At 40.9% G+C, this 18,971-nt stretch overlaps 1 protein-coding gene across 1 annotated transcript in view; it reads left to right on the top strand.

Moving 5' to 3' along the window:
• The window catches only part of PTGR3 (prostaglandin reductase 3), a 39,195-nt gene extending 21,497 nt beyond the window's left edge, over positions 1-17,698 (top strand). Inside the window, exon 3 of the mRNA XM_063451627.1 lies at positions 16,290-17,698. Within this exon, the coding sequence (XP_063307697.1) occupies positions 16,290-17,214 (925 nt within the window). The 3' untranslated portion in view covers positions 17,215-17,698. The remainder of the gene's footprint in view (positions 1-16,289) is intronic.
• Positions 17,699-18,971: the final 1,273 nt, after the last annotated feature.

Here is an 18,971-nt window from a genome sequence, read left to right as displayed (position 1 = left end):
TGGATGGGTATAGGGAAAAATCCCTACACAAGATTTATGATTGCTGTTTACTTATACAGCCCATGATTGGCCCGCTTTGTCTGTGCCTCCATACCTCTATACGGGTCTGTATAATTATTCCCAGAGGTTATTTATGCTGGGTGACCCCCAGTTTCAGCTTGCACTGTGGATTTATAACATATTGTGATATATGGTGACTGCCTTAAGATACATTCTAATGCTGGCCTATTCTGCCCCATAGGTCTCAACACTGTTGCTATGGAGGCTTCAAATCAAGATCAAAACCTGCAAGCAATTATAAATGCGGCTGTAGCCGTTTCACTAGAAAAGGCCCTGGCTCGGGTGCTGCCCATTGAGCCAAAGGATCCACAAATATCTGAACCCCCGCTTTCTGACGAAGAAGCGGTGGAGTCCGATTCCACAAAAATAAACCCTTCCAAACCCAATAAGAGATATTGGAAAGGGAATGGGCCAGAACCTCTCAAACGCAAGGGGAAAGAACCGGCGAAACGCCCCAAACAGTCAGACTCTAAAGAGAAACACTCAGTCCAGCCCACTCTATCGGAAGAGGAGGAAGATTCTTTCGACCTACACCCCTTAGCCATCCTAGATGAATGGCAAGCTGACCACCCCTCTGAAGATGAGGAAGACTGGCCCGAGACATCGTTTAAAGGAGCACCTCTCCTTCAAACTGCTATGGGAGATCTCACAACCGAAGATATGGTAACCAGTTCCAATCCTTCTGGGGACTCTGAATCCTTTCTGGATTCGTTTGGTCAACCTCTTTTCGACCCAAGACAGATCAGATACCCTCGATCATCTGAATGGTCACTCCCAGACCATCTCTCCAAGTATATACATTTTTGGATCAGGAGACCCCTAGACCGGGAAGTCCGCAAGCGCCTAAGAGCCGAATGTCCTAGACCTTCTCTACCGGACAAGGTCGCTGTCACCCCAGAGTTTGACACGCTGCTCTACACATATATGGCCAGATCCGGACGTGACCCTAAAAAGGGCATTGAGCGCAGCTTGCGCCTCACGCAAGACAAAATGCTAGATATCCTGGGACCCCTGGCCAAAATTCTTCTACTGGCTGATGAAGCCCTTTCTAATGAAGATCCTTTAGACCCATCCGTGATAAGAGAATGGGCACTACGCTCAATTTGCCTGCTGGGCAATGCAAATACATCTCTCTGTACTGAGCGTAGAAAAGCAGTGCTGCTGCGTATGGATGCCAAGTTAGCTGACTTGGGAACAAAAGAATTGGGTCCCAAGGCCAAAGGCTTGTTGTTTGGAGAACCCTACATTAAAGAATTACATAAACATGTAAACTTATACGCCACACTAAACAAGGCGCAGTCATCCATGAAAAGGGTATTCCATCATCAACCCTCACGGGTTTTTGGCAGGGCTGGCCGTACAAGGGGTCGTACAGTCAGCCGCTTCTGGTCCACAAATCAACGCCAGAGAACCCCCACTTCATCATTCTTCCCCAACTATCAACCAAGGGGCTCCTACACCCAAAGGGCGGATAGGGGAAGAGGATACAGAGCCCGCGGACGCAACAGATACCCAACAGGTGAGATTCCCTATCTTTCACCTTTCTACTGTTTATCATGCGGGCATGTTGTCACTTTGTGTAGACATGTGGAAGACGCTGTCTTCAGATACCTGGGTTCTAAACACAGTTCAAGGTTATTCCATAGAGTTTCATTCTCTCCCTTCTCAAACAGGTTATCCTCTCTATCCAACAATGTCAAAATCTCAGAATCGTCTTCTCGATTCAGAACTACGTTCTCTTCTAACAAAAGGAGCGATTCAGCCTGCTCCCCTCGACGAAGGCTTCCTCAGCTCCGTCTTCTTGGTCAAAAAGAAATCTGGGGAATACCGCCCAGTAATCAACCTTCGCCAACTGAATACTTTCGTGGTTTACAGACACTTCAAAATGGAAGGAATACATCTCCTCAGAGACATTCTCCGACCAGGCGATTGGTTCACCCGACTCGATCTCAAGGATGCTTACCTCTCTGTATCAGTACATCCATCCAGTCGGCGTTTTCTCCGCTTTCCTTGGCACCACCGGATTTTTCAATTCACCTGCCTTCCATTCGGCCTGAGTTCCGCCCCGTGGTGCTTCACCAAACTACTCAAACCAGTCACCGCACATCTTCGAGAAAGGGGCATTCGTTGCTTAATCTACCTCAACGACCTCTTGCTACTCTGCGAAGACGTATCCAGGCTGCGTTCACAGACAAACTATACATCTTTATTGATCGAATCTTTGGGGTTTGTCATCAACCAAGAGAAATCATCACTGTCCCCGTCCAGAGTCATTCAATTCCTTGGCTTCGAGATCGACTCTTCAACCTGTGTTCTTCGCCTGCCTCAATCCAAGTTAACTGCGATCAGGAAAGAACTACGCAAAACGCTTCGTCAAGCAGATCTACCCCTCCGAGGTTTGGCTCGGATCGTAGGCCTACTTTCAGCTTCCATTCAGGCAATCTACCCAGGTCCACTACACTATCGGGCCATGCAACGCTTGAAAGCTCAGTTCCTCCGGACCCACCCATCATACGATCAGAGGGTCCCGATCACCACCGAAGTGAGGGAGGAACTTTACTGGTGGCTCCGCCACATGTCTGCCTGGAACGGCAAGGCAATTTTCGGTCCCACTCCGGACTTCGTGGTGGAATCAGACGCGAGCCTTCTAGGCTGGGGCGCAACCTGCCATACATCATCCACCGGAGGACCATGGACCAACACAGAACATTCTCTCCACATCAATTGCCTGGAGTTAATAGCCGGCTCTTTCGCAATTCGCAGTTTGACCAATCATCTCTCAAACTGCTGTATTCTCCTTCGGATGGACAATATCTCAGCCGTCCAATACATCAACAAATTAGGCGGAGCCAGATCTCACATCCTCTCCGAAGTGACAAAGGACATCTACGAATTTTGCTTCCAATGCAACATCACACTTCAAGCAGAATATCTTCCAGGGGAGACGAACGTTACCGCGGATTGGTTCTCCCGACATTGGAGAGACGCCAGCGACTGGCGCCTACACAGGACAATCTTCCTTCGCATCTCCAAACTCAGGGGCCCGTTTGTTCTAGATCTATTCGCCTCCCGGACGAATTTTCAAGTCCCTCGTTTCTTCAGCTGGCTCCCAGACCCAGAATGCTCGGCAGTGGATGCCTTCCTTCAGAGGTGGCCGACAACGGGAGCCTATGCCTTCCCTCCATTTGCGATGATCTCCAGAATCCTTCTTCAGGTTAGCAGACAACAGGTCATGCTGGTTCTACTCACCCCACTCTGGCGGGGCCAAGCCTGGTTTCCAGATCTCCTGGACCTCTCCTGTCGACATCCTCTACTGCTACCTCCATGGCCCAATCTCCTAGAGGACCCTCAAGGGAATCCTCATCCAATGATACTGCAAGACCACCTCCACCTAGTAGCTTGGACTCTTTCAGAGGAACCTGGCATTTCGGAGAACTATCGCAGAGAACTAAGGAACTCCTCTGGGATTCATGGGCCCCTGGCACCAGAAGATGCTACCTTTCCTCCTCGAACACTTGGTGCAATTGGTGCCTGGAACGGCATACCGATCCCCTTACTGCCCCTAGACAGTTCATATTGAATTTCCTTTCTCATCTATTCGACCTGGGCCGATCCTACCGATCCATCAACGTTGCCCGGTCAGCCATCTCGGCAGCCCACGTTCCCCTAGAAGGAACTCCAGTGGGCCAGGACCCGCTGGTTTGTAGGCTTTTGCGGGGCATTAAACTGGCTCGCCCTCCAACACCGAAATACTCCCATCTCTGGGACGTCAATGTCATGATTCACTTCCTGGAAACTTGGCCAAACAACGAGGATCTATCCCTCCGTCAACTCTCTGCAAAATTCACCCTGTTACTTTGCCTAGTGTCCTTCCGACGGGTATCGGATGTTCGAGCATTCGACCATGACGCTGTCAATTTTTCTCCAGAAGGTGTCACCTTTTTAGTATCCAGACGGACAAAATCAAACTCTTCTTCAGTTTTTTACCCGTACTTCCCTAACCACCCGAAATTGTGTGTGGTTTCACTTCTCTCCCGTTATTTACTACTCACCTCCTCTCTCCGTTCAAACTCCTCCAGCCAACTATTGGTCTCGTACGTTCGACCTCATCATCCGGTATCAACCACAACCCTTGCCCGATGGGTTAGATGGTTACTCTCCCTGGCCGGGATTGAAGCATCCTTCGGAGCCCACTCCATCAGGGGAGCGGCGGCATCGGGAGCATTCAACGCGGGAGCCTCTCTTCGAGACATTCTTCAGTCTGCAGACTGGTCACGGGAGCAGACGTTCCGCAACTTCTATTTTCGTCCGGCTGTGCACGCTTCTTTACCCCTTCTCGGGGAGCGTTAAAACAGCAAATACGAAGCCTCCTGTCATGTTATAAAATTGTTGATTATGCTAGCTTTTGTGTACCTATAATCTTAATTTTATTAATGACAGGAGGCGAGTATTTCCCACCCATTCACTATCGTTTTCCCCCCCTTTAGAGTCGCCTCAATAGGTAAGTTCATCTAAGATAAGAGTAATACACGATGTATCTTCTCCCAAGGGGGGCTAAGGGTTACACTCTATGGTAAATAGTTTAACACTTTGTTGGAGGTGGGCTATGTTATATGATTTCTAATTACTGGATGTCATAATTTTAGAAATCCAATTCACGGATTAATCCTTGGTTTCGACTCTGCTCTCTCGTTTCAGCGTAAAGCTCCCTCAAGAGGACAAGCCTAGTTGCTGTATCATCAAACATCATCTCAGCTCTCCAAGAAGACATCTTCGTTTACGTTCCCGTTCCCTCTCAAGCATCAACTTTCTCATCTGGCATTCTGGATTTCTCATCTGGACTTCGTTATCAGTTTCCTGTTCCTACTTGTTCGCAGCCAGAAAGAGGAAGTGACGTCACAGGGAGGGACTTTTATGCCATGTTATCTTTTTTCTGATTGGTTACCCTGTTACTAAGTAAAAAAAGTGCTGCTGTGAAGCTTAAGTAAAGAAAGTCTTAAGCAAATACTCGCCTCCTGTCATTAATAAAATTAAGATTATAGGTACACTAAAGCTAGCATAATCTACAATTGTAATTTGTATATGCTTTTGGTGTGTTTGACCATAGCACAATAATGAGTAGTATACAACATATAATGTCTTTATAACTTATTTTAATTCTTCCCTGCTAGATACCACTCTGCATAGATGTTCTCTGTCCAGTTTTATCACTGTTTTTTTTCACTAAACTTCTGCACGTTTGCTTTATTACACATGTTTAGACTTTACAAGTATTCCAGATTAGTCTATGCTGACTTTGGGTCATAGTAGTTATGTCTTTTCCTCTATATACTCTCCCAGGCATGCGCAGTGATTGCTTCTTTGGTTTCTCCGCAACCGGGTATGTTTACATTGTTTTCGTATAACTGCTTAGCAACCACGTTACTCACGTGATACGTCACACGCATGATCCCATGTGGTGTTTCTCACTTCCGGGTTCTTCAGTCTGCCAGCTGTCCGATCATCTTATTGGTAAGCACATTATACATTTATGTATATATTGATAATATTTCACATATGTCACTGTGATCTTGATAAAGACCCAGGAGGGTCGAAACGTTGATTTCTGTTTACCACAGTCTATGTATTCTTTTTAAATGCAGTAAATACCTTTTTTTTTTTTTCACTTGAATGAAGACCTAGTGTGCTCCCTTTATTGCTTTTTCTATATATTACGCGGCATTGCACCTAGGCACTGTATAATTTCTAAGTACTTTGGATAAAGGAGGAGTGCCCTGCTATTTATTAGTTTGTGTGTGTATATATATATGTATGTACTGTAGTACTCTTTTTTGTCAGTAGAACCTAAAATAAAGGAAGATTTTATCACACAGGGTTACTTGATCTATGCTTTTTAATGCATTATATAGAAAATATATTTTAAAAATAATGATAAAGAAACTCTGTAAAGTTGACTCAATTTACAATAAATCCCCAGTTGTGAGGGAGCATGGTCCAGATCAGAAACTGACAAGCCTATAGGGATGCCCCAATAGCGTTCTAAGGCAAACTGATGTTTTAACCATAGATCGCTGCATAACATGACTTTATGGGCAGAGCTGGAGTATATGGGAATAGTAGTTCAGCAGTCACTACTTATAAAACCTGTTCACTGAACTGCAACTCCAAAGATATTTGAGGTCCTTTTTGATATCCTATACAAAAGTTTTGCTTAAAGAGGCACTGTCATGCCAAACTTACATTTCCCCAATTGATTCATCTTCTCTCCCTCTGTCAGGATCTGTTCTTAATTTCTTCCTGTCTGCTCTAGTTCTCTTTAAAACCTAAGACAAAGTAGGGACTATTTGTCTTATGGAGCTTTCCTACGCCTGACAAGCTTTGACCAGCGGAGGAGCAAAGTGTGCTTCACTTACTGTGATCAAAGCAAGTTTTCTTATGTATTCCTAACACTATAATAATCCTAAGCAACCCCACTCTCTGGCCCCCTCACAGTTTACTCATTAAAACACTCGCCTTATTCCAATGTCCCTCAGCTCTGTCTTTGCCTCCTCCTCTTCCCTCAATGTCCACATTGAGGGGGGACTTAATGTGTACATGTGGCAAGTGCTGTGCGCATTAGGCCATATTACCCATAGAAAAGCATTGAATCAGTGCTTTTCTATGAGGGATTTGAAGATGCTGGATGTCCTCAGTCTGGTAGACAGCCACTACAGACCGTCTTAACCCTGCAATATAAATTTAGCAGTTTCTTTAAAACTGCAATGTTTTAGATTGCAAGGTTAAGGGACCAGGGGCAGACCACTTCAATAAAATAAGTGGCCTAGGTGCCTATAGTGTCCCTTTAACATTTAATAATATGTCTGGATTTTCCCTTAAATTATGTGTATGCCAGACAGACAATAGCAAGACAACAATAATAATAAAATAATATCCTCTTTGGCTGGTTGTCATCCACTTCTAATAGAGCCTCCGTGTGGGTTAAAACTAGTTGCTGCCAGTGTAGTGTTTTTTCAGAAATGTTGCCATTTCAGAGTTCTCATATTCTCTGGTTTTGTTGCAGTACATTTACTTGTAGGAAGACTTTAGGGTCAGGAACACAAACATTCTATGTTTCTATGTTTCTGACCCTATAGTGCTAAAACTACCATCCAGCCCCCCTGACACCCATTGCCTCCCTAAATATAGTAAAATCGTACTTGTATTCAAGTCTACAGCTGCTGCCTCTGCCCTGTCTGCCTGCTGACATCATCAGAAGTGGTGGTTTGAGCCAATTACAATGCTTCCTCATAGGATTGGCTGAGACTGTTAAGGAGGCAGATCAGGGGCAAAGCCAGCACATAGAAACATAGAATGTGACGGCAGATAAGAACCATTCAGGGCATCTAGTCTGCACAAATCAAACACAGCCCTAGCCAATCAGCATCTCCTCATAGAGATGATTGAATCAATGCATCTCTATGAGGAAAGTTCAGTGTCTCCATGGAGAGAGACACTGAATTGCTGTGCAGCACTGCCCCAGGAAGTACCTCTAGTAGCAATCTGAGGAGTGGCCAGTGGAGGTCTCACTATGCTATATTGTAAATACTGCATTATCTCCGAAATTATAGTGTTTACTGCAAAAGGGCTGAACGGAATGATTCTACTTACCTGAACAAATACAATAAGCTGATGTTGTTCTGGTGACTATAGTCACCCTTTACGTTTTCCTTTAGTTAAGAGAAAGACGTACACCCCATGCTCACTGTGCCTTGAGGGGCATCGGCTTCACCTCACTGCTGCGGCCCAAAGAAAGCTGAAATAATCATCAAGGGTTGCTGTATCACTCATGAAGAGGTAACTTACCAGCATTTTGGATCTGGACTGCCCTTGTGAGCAGCATCAGTCTGATATGCAAATGGTATAACCTCTACCTGTAATTACACATGTGAGCAAAAGCATATTTTGGGACCAAAGCGAGGACTACCTGAAGGGCACACTGTTGAGGTTTCTCTGAGCTTTTGCCTGTTCTTATATTCTTTGTTTTTGTTGCCAGTGGAGAGTGTGTCTTAGCTGTGTTCCGTATGATATAGAAGACTTTATTTAGATGATGAATACAGCAAAATCTTTGTTATTTATCAAAACCTATATGGAACTCAGAGTGCAACACTGATTCATGTTGCTAATTATTTAGGCCAGAAGCTATTAAATGCACAAAATGCCATGCTGGTGCCTTTAGTGGTGTAATGCATATGCTGTGCCTTTTTTTTTTTTTTTTGGTATTCGTTTTGTTTTGTCTTTTTATGAGGTATTCTGGTTTTGACTAGATAACCAAAAAGAGAGGGAAATGCAACTTGTAATGTAGCACTAATTCTATCACATTAAAGGAATATACTCTTCCTCCCCATAAGTATTTTCTTGAAGGGAAATTCTCAACACCAAAAGGTGATTTCCATTTTGCAGAGAATGCAACATTAAAAAAAAAAAAAAAAAGCTTTTTTTAAAAATGAGGAGAGCCATAAGAGCTGCAGAAGGGTGGAGGCATATAAGGTGAATATATGTGTGTAAACATAAGAAATGTAATAAAGGCTAATCAGGATGAGTGTCGCGTGCACATTAGGCCTTCCTTATAGGAAAGCATAGTTTTTTTTTCAAGATGCTAGATGTCCTCATGCGAAGCGTGAAGACGTCAAATGTAAATTCACGGAACTGCAGGAAGCGCCTCTAGTGACTGTCTGGTAGATTCTTGAGGCAGTCTTATCCCTGCAACATAAACATTGCAGTTTCTCTAAAACTACAATGGTTTATATTGCAGGGTTAAGGGGTCAGGGACCCTGCACCCAGACCCCTTCAATGAGATAAGGTAGTCTGGGTGCCTACAGTGTCTCTTTATGTTTTAACAAACTTTACTTTGTTTTGGATTCCAAACTGTGTGCTAGTTTGAGTTCCTCTGTCTTCTGCTGATGTTTGTTTTGTACTTCGTAATTCTATAAGATATATCTCAAGCCCTGAGAGATTGTATGGTTGTATGTGGAGAGTTTTTTAAAAAATAGCTGTGTAATTGAATACTGCTTTCACATATACTTTATGAGAAGCTGATGAGAAAATGCTGAGAACTTTTGCCCTCTTACAAATATTTGTTTAGCATATATTGGATAGGTTGCTGTTCATTTTAGCATATATTTGTTCAGTTTAGCATATATGGGATAGGTTGCTGTTCATTTTAGAACTCATTAACCAAATCTCAATCACCACTTTTATATATATATATATTTGATCTACAACATTTGTAGTCCACCATCTTCACTCCAGATGTTGTGGACTACATCTCTCTTGATGCTGGATTATGGAAGATGTAGTTCACAACACCTGGAGTGCTGAAAGTTGACTTTTCCTGATCTACAACTTCAAAGTTGCATGTGTCCAAACATCTCAACATGGCTTTGTTGAGGGGCTTAAATGTGCATCATCTCATTGTGCATGAGTGAAGCAGGCAATTTTTTGACAATTTTGGCAAGAATGCCCCATGGCGTTCTGTATGCATTGGCATGTTTTAGGCCATACTTGCATATGCACTGTTACCATATACCATTGTTATCAGTGCCAATGAACGGGATATATACTAAATAACTGCAATGGAGATAGATTGTCCTTAAAGTGTATACACATGCAGTATTATGCTTAGAAGATACTCGTCTACATTGACTATCATCCACTAATTATTTTTATGCAAGACTCCAATTACTAAGTTGAATTATGTATGCATATCTAGAAATGTACATGTTTTATGGAATTCCTCAGTGGACATACAGCAAGCTCCTGTGTATCAGAATTTCTGAATCCAAATTGAGTTAGTCCTTTGAGTTCCAAAGGTCTGCTTTACGAACCTATCTAGTGCTCAAAGGTTTACTAAAACAACCAGAGCACACGATAATACTGAAACTGCTATTAGCTTGCCCTTTTTCCTTTCCAGAAGGCAGATTGCTCTGGAACACTGTGTGTCTGCACAGAATGATAGCTTGCTCTGGAACACTGTGTGTTTTCACAGAATGATAGCTTACTCTGGTATACTGTGGGTTTGCACAGAATGATAGCTTGCTCTGGAACACTGTGGGTTTGCACAGAATGATGGCTTGCTCTGGAACACTGTGGGTTTGCACAGAATGATAGCTTGCTCTGGAACACTGTGGGTTTGCACAGAATGAAAGCTTGCTCTGGAACACTGTGGGTTTGCACAGAATGAAAGCTTGCTCTGGAACACTGTGGGTTTGCACAGAATGCTAGCTTGCTCTGGAACACTGTGGGTTTGCACAGAATGATAGCTTACTCTGGAACACTGTGGGTTTGCACAGAATGCTAGCTTGCTCTGGAACACTGTGAGTTTGCACAGAATGATAGCTTGCTCTGGAACACTGTGGGTTTGCACAGAATGATAGCTTGCTCTGGAATACTGTGGGTTTGCACAGAATGCTAGCTTGCTCTGGAATACTGTGGGTTTGCACAGAATGATAGCTTGCTCTGGAACACTGTGGGTTTGCACAGAATGCTAGCTTGCTCTGGAATACTGTGGGTTTGCACAGAATGATAGCTTGCTCTGGAACATGGTGGGTTTGCACAGAATGATAGCTTGCTCTGGAACACTGCGTGTTTGCACAGAATGATAGCTTGCTCTGGAACACTGTGAGTTTGCACAGAATAGCAGCTTGCTCTTGAATACTGAGAAGAATACAGGAGCTCTAGTACGATAGGAAACAGTACCACTGAACAAGGCCTTCAGGAATAGGACACAATAGCTCCCGACTGATTCCTCTCTTGCAACTGTCATTAGTCTAATACTATCCTTACCTTTTGTGTCACTTTACCCCACTCCCTCTAGCATGTAAGCTCATTGAGCAGGGCCCTCAACCTATCTGTTCCTGTGTGTCCAACTCTGGTTACAACTACATGTTTTTCGTCCACCCACTGTAAAGCGCTGCGAAATTTGTTGGCGCTAAATAAATAAAAGCATAATAATAATGAAGCAAACGTTTTGGCAAGGAAGATATGGGGATCAGACCTGAAACACAAACAATGAACTGGCAAAATCAATGAAATGGCAAAGAAGGGGCAAGTCTGAATTTTGAGCCAAACTTCTGTAGAGCCTTATGGACATATCACAAAAAAACTAATGGATAATGGACAAATAGTGTCATGATTTTATGATTCAGAGTTCTGCCCACTGTGGAAAAAAAAAAAAAAGATTATTGATGGCAAGGTGACAATCACTAAATGTTGATTTTAAAAGTTGAGTACTTTGTTAAATGCAAACATATGAATGCAACTTAATATTTTCTTTTTTTATTTTCTTTTTTTTTCTTTAATTTTTATTTTGCTGAAACCAAACTTTATATTTCAAACTGTCCATGATTGGTTACCTTGTTAAATGCATGCAAATGAATGCAATTAAATGTAAAACATTGACTGTGAACCTTTCATATATGCATTTATGCATTTTTTCTGAACGATATTACAGTATTTCCCTGAAAATATGACAGGGTCTTATATAAATCTTTGCTCCAAAAAACACACTAAGGCTTATTTTCAGGGCATGTCTTATTGTTAAAGGATCACTATAGGGTCAGGAACACAAACCTGTATTCCTGACCCTATAGTGTTAAAACCTAGAAAGCCTAAAACCTTAAAAGCCTCCTGGGCCCCTCATACCTCCATAAATATAGCAAACTCTTACTGTATTCAAGCCAGAAGCTGTAACTCTGCATGCTGTTTGCCTCAAAAAAAACAAGCAGTCTGCTGACATCATCAGAAGTGGTAGCCTGATCCAATCACAGTGCTTCCCCATAGAATTGGCTGAGACTGACAAAGAGGCAGATCAGAGGCAGAGCCAGCATGATTCAAACACAGCCCTGGCCAATCAGCATCTCCTCATAGATATGAATTGAATCAATGAATCTCTATGAGGAAAGTTCAGTGTCTGCATGCAGAGGGAGGAGATACTGAATGTTTGGATGCATTTGAGGCAGCCATGACCCAGGAAGGATCTCTAACAGCCATCTGAGGAGTGGCCAGTGGCTAGGCTGTAATGTAAACACTGCATTTTCTCTGAAAAGACAGTGTTTACAGCAAAAAGCCTAAAGGTAATGATTCTACAAATTCAATAAGCTGTAGTTGTTCTGTTGACTATAGTGTCCCTTTAATGTACGGTACAAAAATAAATGTACAACAAAACATTTATTCAAAGACAATCATGTCGTCTTCTTTTGGAACATCGTCATAGCTTTCCGGCCTGAGTTTCATGCGACTCCATTTGCTGTAGAAGCTTTGAAGGCTGAACTTGATGGACACAAGCCTCTTTTCAGCTATGTAACTCTCTCATGTCCAGCAATATAGCTCTCCTTAAATGAGTACTTCTTGTCCATGTAGCCAGCTTGTAGTGCATTGGCAACACAGCAGTCAGTAATTTTCTTTTTCCCCCATGAATTCTTCACCCAAGTCACAACCTTTTGCAGGCTAGGTTACCACACTGATTTCTCTCCATTCTTTTTTCAATGCATTTATTGATTTCCATGTGCAGATGGCTCTTAAATGGCCTATTTATTGCAATATCAAGAGTATGGAGATAGCCAGTCATTCCTGCAGGAAGCATTACTTGATCTATGTTTTTAGTACTTTGAGTGCTGGCTGAATCCCACACAAGCAAACCTATTTGGCCCCCTCGCAAAACAAGTGGCAGCATTAAATCAACCCACTTCCTTATAGCTGCGTGTGTAAACCAGGCTTTTTCGGTCTCAAGAATATAAATGTCTGAAACACGTTCAATCCTCTCCTTCTTGCCCTTAGTGATGAGTAGATGAATTGACAAAATGCAGGTAACACGTGCGCTTTCGTAACCAGTGGAGGGAATGTAGATTGACGAGGAACCCCTCTGATCAATTGTTGTTTGAGATCCTTAGCCCATAAACACTGCCGTTTCATCCATAGCAATCATGTTGGAGAGTTGGTACTTAGAAAAGTTGACGCAATCAACAAAAGACTTGAATGCAAGTGCACGTTTAATAATTGCAGTATCTTCCAGCTTGAACAGTGTTGTCGATCTTCTTAGTCACACTACATATCACGTAAGGAAGTCATCCAGCCAGTGTTGTGAAACTTTGGAATCTTCTGTGGATAATTCAAACTGTGATGCCATGCAAATGCTTGAATATCAGCCCTGTGCACAACGAAAGCCTTTGCTCTCCTGTCAGCAATCCATTCACAGATGATGCCTTCCAGCTCAGGAAATAATAGTTGCCAACCTGATCCACGCTTGCGCTTCTTGGCATTTCCCTCGTCCACCTGTTGCTTGAGATTATCGTACACACTGCTTGTCATTTTCGGACCATTCGGACATCCGGCTTAATCTCTTTGCAGAAAGTTGTAAGATTCTTGCAGGGGGAATCCTCCACGATTCCTTTCTTGTACGCAACGGAATAGCTCTTTCTTCCGTTTTGCACTCATTTTGTCTGGGTGTCAAAATATTACAGACTTACGTTTTTACAACACTGTCGGTAAGTGAGGATGTACTACTGTAGCAAGCATGTACCAGAAAGCAGGTCTACATTCGGGGAAATTCAATAGTGCATGGAATCCCGCTAATCTATGTTTGGCAAACTTTCCCGAACATAGATTATCTTAATCGCGAATGGAATCCCGCAAATCTATGTTCAGGGAAAATTCCCCGAACATAGATTGGCGAATGCCGACTAGGGATTATTTTCGGCGTAGGTCTTATATTAAGAGTATCATCCGAAAATAAGCTAGAGCATATTTTCGAGGGATGTGTTATTTTCGGGGAATGACGGTATGTTTGTATGTCTTTTGATGCGTTCTTATTAAACAAATGTATTGTATTTTTTATGTTTTCACTCACAATAAATATTGCGTTAGGGAAAATAAGTTTTAAAATGCATATATTTTGTTAGTCGTCCTTTAACTTCTACATCTGCTAAAACTATTCCATTTCCTTATTGTGTTCTGCCCAGTCATGGTGTTGTGGTATGGTCGCATTCGGGGACACATTGTAAGGATAATAATGTGTAGTGTGTACATACAGATGTGCAAATACAGCATTATATCCTCTATATACATTTATATTTAGGGTTATTTTTTTTTTTTTGTCTGCTGAGCAGCCACCAGAGGGAACTAAACTTTCCCAGTGTGTTTGTTTGTTTCCTTTTTTATTCTTGGCTGTGAATAGGTCAGATATTGCTTTAATTAGAATTGTCAACAACTGATTTCGCTTTGAATCAGAAAATGCACAATCTTGGTCTTCGTGGTTACACTGGACTGGGTCCTTTCCCATCTCTCTAGTGTGTCTCAGATTTTGTACATAACCAGACTCTCCATCGAGCCATCACAAGTGAAATATCTGGCAACATTTTAATTTTAGGGTGTGTGTGGCGGTAAAGTGAGGGGTGAGGCTGTTCTGGGAAATTTTAGTTGACTTACTAATAATTTAAGCAACTAAAATGCAATTTAGAACAAGAACAATGTATATCATTTACACAGGTTGATTTTTAAATACATTTATAGTACATTAATGCAAGTTTAGTTATGTGGAGCCCTGCTATACACTCATACCCACCAGCAATATGGAGCTATTGGAAAAGGAGGAGCACGATAGAAATGATGGAGGGATTTGGGCAGAAATAGGAACTGTCCCTTGTAAATAGGGACACTTCTGAGTTATGCTGTTGATTTTTTCTATTACATAGATATTTATCTCTCCTTTCTTGCCAGGCATACCAATCCAATCATTGCTTCTCTGGTAACCAATAATTATCCATTACATTCTCCATCTGGTATTACTCAAGGATCAGTCCTTAGCCATTTTTAATCTCTTTCCAATCATATACATTTGTTTTGTTTGTTTCCTGTGCACTTGTGTGGAGATGATACACAGATTTATCACTGCTGACCTGCAACCTCTGTCATAAACCAACTTCCTTTCTGACATATCTCAATGGATGACCCATCATTTTCTTCAAACTGAATCTTTCGTAATGTATATACAATAATTTAAAAAATATATATTTTACTCAAAACATAAAATATAATTAGTCACACACTTTTCTTTAAAATTATTTTTTGAATATTTTGTTAATTAGTTTTGCACATCCACACTATAGTATTATATCACTACATAACATCAAAAACTTTCATATGAAAATTATGGGTCCATCCATTGAGATAATTCCAAAAAAAATCTATGAAACTGGATTTTAAGATGAGTATTGTTTGTTATATTTCACCAAACATTCCTTATTTGTCTTCTGTTACGTCCTGGATAGTCTGTGAAATGGTATATATTTAAAAACATTATTGTAAAGTTATTATGAACTGTTAAGGATCGGTTACATTTTATTATCTGTCCAGAAACGTCAATAAAGCAACATGTGGATTTTATGTGTGGCAGTAATCCTTTCTGTTTTACCTTCGGGTTGAAATCACAATAAAATATACACCTAACATAAAACATGACTAATAATACTCACATAAGTTGCAAATAACAACATTTTAATACGATAAATAAAAAATATATATGCAATGTACATAAAGACAATGGATCTAAAATGGAAATTGTTATGAGATGCTATGGAAGCAGAAGAATCAGGGCAATATACCAAAAAAATAAAAAGACAGCCACTTGACTTTACATCGTCTCACCTTTGGATGGAAAAGCATACTTTAGGGACACCCTGATCGTGCTAATGTTCCATTGGTGGAAATTTAAAATGGGATTGTGCATATGATATCACAATGTCATATTGCTTTCCATACTGCACCCATTGTTCCTATTTTCTGTTTTTCTAGAGGGGGCCGCAGAGCAATCTTGGCACATGGGTAGGGAGACACTTTAAAGTCACAGGAGCACTTACGATCAGAGCCAATCCACCTAGGTGCCACCTCATGTGAGTTGTATAGCACACTATAAAATAGCACAATTAGTTTTTTTTATTCAGTATCACACTATGTTTTGTATATTCTTATGGTTTATTGCATGGTCAACAACAATAACACAAAGAACACATGGGGTAAGTTGCCTTAGTTGTTAGCTCTCCACTCACATTGATATTTGGGTGTGATCAACAAATATTTATTTTGTTTTCTTATAGAATGAGCTGTTGCATCTGGCTACAAAGTATTGTATAATTCTACTTTTGTATATTCTTGAACATGTTTTCATTTATGCTAAACAAGTTGTTCTTTCTTTCTAGATTTGTTGGTGTCAATGCGTCGGACATAAACTTTTCTTCTGGTCGCTATGCTATCTCCACGAAACCTCCTTTTGATGCTGGATTTGAAGGCATTGGCGAAGTAGTAGGTCTGGGCCTGAGTGCCAGTAAAACGTATGCAATTGGTCAGCCAGTAGCCTATATGGCAAATGGCTCCTTTGCCGAATATACAGTTGTACCTGCAAAGGTGGCAATTCCAGTGCCTTTTGTAAAACCAGAGATCTTAACTCTTCTTGTCAGTGGCACAACCACTTATATCAGTCTCAAGGAGATGGGACAATTGTCTGAAGGAAAGAAAGTTTTGGTCACAGCAGCAGCTGGTGGGACAGGACAGTTTGCTGTGCAGATTGCAAAACAAGCCAAATGCTATGTTATTGGAACCTGCTCTTCTGATGAAAAGGCAGGATTTCTAAAATCGCTTAACTGTGATCTTCCAATCAACTATAAAACTGAAAATGTTGGTTCAGTTATAAAGAAGAGGTTTCCAGAGGGTGTAGATGTTGTATATGAGTCTATCGGAGGGGAAATGTTTGATATGTCAGTCAACTGTTTAGCTTTAAAAGGTCGCCTTATCATTATTGGTTTCATCTCTGGCTACCAATCATCTAAGGGTATCTTACCGGTTAAAACTAGCTCTTTACCTGCTGTTTTACTTAGAAAATCTGCCAGTATCCATGGCTTTCTGCTGTTCCATTACCTCTCTGAATATAGAGAAGCAATTACATCTTTATTGAAACAGTACCAAACTGGAGAGCTGGTTTGTGAAGTAGACAATGGGGACCAAACTCCAGAAGGCAGGTTCGTAGGCTTGGAGTCTGTCTTCCGCGCTGTAGATTATATGTACATGGGAAAAAACATAGGAAAAATTGTAGTTGAATTACCTCACCCTGTCAACAGCAAGCTGTAAAAACAGAACAATGATATAAATCACAAGAGAAAATGGTTCTTTCTCCTTGAGAATGTCTAAAACATGTTGTTGCTAATGGATAGTATATTAAAACCAGTATCAAGGTGTTGGTAAAAAGTTTTCATTTCAGGAAAAAAAAAATCTTATTAATTTAAAGGCATGGATTTGGTAGGCCACCAGTTAACCTCTCCAAAACCACAACTGTCTATAATACCAGTATTTGTGCATTAATATATTTATGGATGATTGTAAAGATTTTTCGATCACAGCTGGTGATTATATTCTATAGAATGTATACATTTCATGCAGATTTGCTAGGTATATTTTGAAAAAAGATAACTTGTGATTAATTAGTTTGGCTTTCTTACTTTACAGAATAAATTGAAGGTCCTACTTTTAAAGGGACCTTAGAATTAACAGTATAGAATACTAAATATCTATGCAGTTTTGAATTTCTATGCATTTTGAAATTAATGTAATTTGTCAGAATAAAAATAAATAAAATGCCTATATAATGAAGTATATTAAAATACAGAATTTTGACTTTTTTATGGGCCTTGGTAAGTTATGAAAAGAAATTATACACAGCTCTATTTTTTTTTTTAAAGTGACGTGCACACGGGCCATTTCAAATGTGTAATTGTGAGGTATAAAAAATAGTGAAATTTAGAAATAAACTCCTTTATCAGTCAACTGGGCACCTCCATCTTAGCTGGTTGTCAGTCATTCTTCTAAGCTCTGTCCTTTGGACCTAACAGTCAGCATGGAGAGGAGAAATAAAACAAACACTTGCTTTATCTCTCCATAGTAGATAAAAAATGAGATAAAATATACTCACAAGTAGAGTGCAGATATCGCTTACTTGTGAGTATATTTTATCTCATTTTTTTATCTACTATTCTATCGTATTATCAGTGAGCACTATTTGCTGTTTTTATCTTCCCCCTTCTTCTGAGAGTTGGACATCATCATTTTCCGGAGAACAAACATCCATATATCCTACAAGCAGGTATTATTACGCTGTATGCCTGTTACACCTGAGCTGGCTATGGCTCATTAAAATGTGAATGTAATATTTATTATTTAATTTATTTTAATCAGCTTATACACTCCACACGATTGGTCCTCTCTTCTTGTGTTTTTCATATCACGAGACAGTCAGAACTACTATAAACAGAGAAAATACTCTTCCAGCGGGATCTGTGGAAAAGACAACTTATCCTCTGATATTTACTGGGACTATACTTATTTATTTATTCTTTACATATATATATATATATATATATACTTTTTATTTTTCATTTGGCGCAGCCTTTCTTTTCCTTGTTGTACATTACTACCATAGAGGGTTAGAGGGTTACCCTCTGTAAGGCCGCTGCCTATCTTCTGTATTATTAGCGCTAACCTCCAATTTTTTTTCCTATTTCTACTGTGTTTTTGGTTATGCCTGAAAAATGTGAACATACAGTAAAGCGTTACAGTGCATTTACATGGTTGCAGTAATCAGATTGTCACACCTAGGTGACTTACACACAAGGGTATAATTTCAGGACCTTGCTGCCCTTTTTACCTGTAAGAGGTAGTAGATTTTGTATCCTATTTTGAATCACAGGCCAGGTTATTCTTGAAACCTAGATTCTTTCCTACTGGAATGCTGGTAATGCAAATTTATGTGTGTAGTTTTGGGGGGCTTAAGGGATGCATATTGGCAGCTGCAACAGCAATGTCATGTATGACTTCTACACTTCTGGATTTAG

Source organism: Pelobates fuscus, chromosome 4 (assembly GCF_036172605.1).
Source record: "Pelobates fuscus isolate aPelFus1 chromosome 4, aPelFus1.pri, whole genome shotgun sequence".
In the NCBI taxonomy this organism is placed as follows: Eukaryota; Metazoa; Chordata; class Amphibia; order Anura; family Pelobatidae; genus Pelobates; species Pelobates fuscus.
This window is presented reverse-complemented; position numbering and strand designations above follow the sequence as displayed.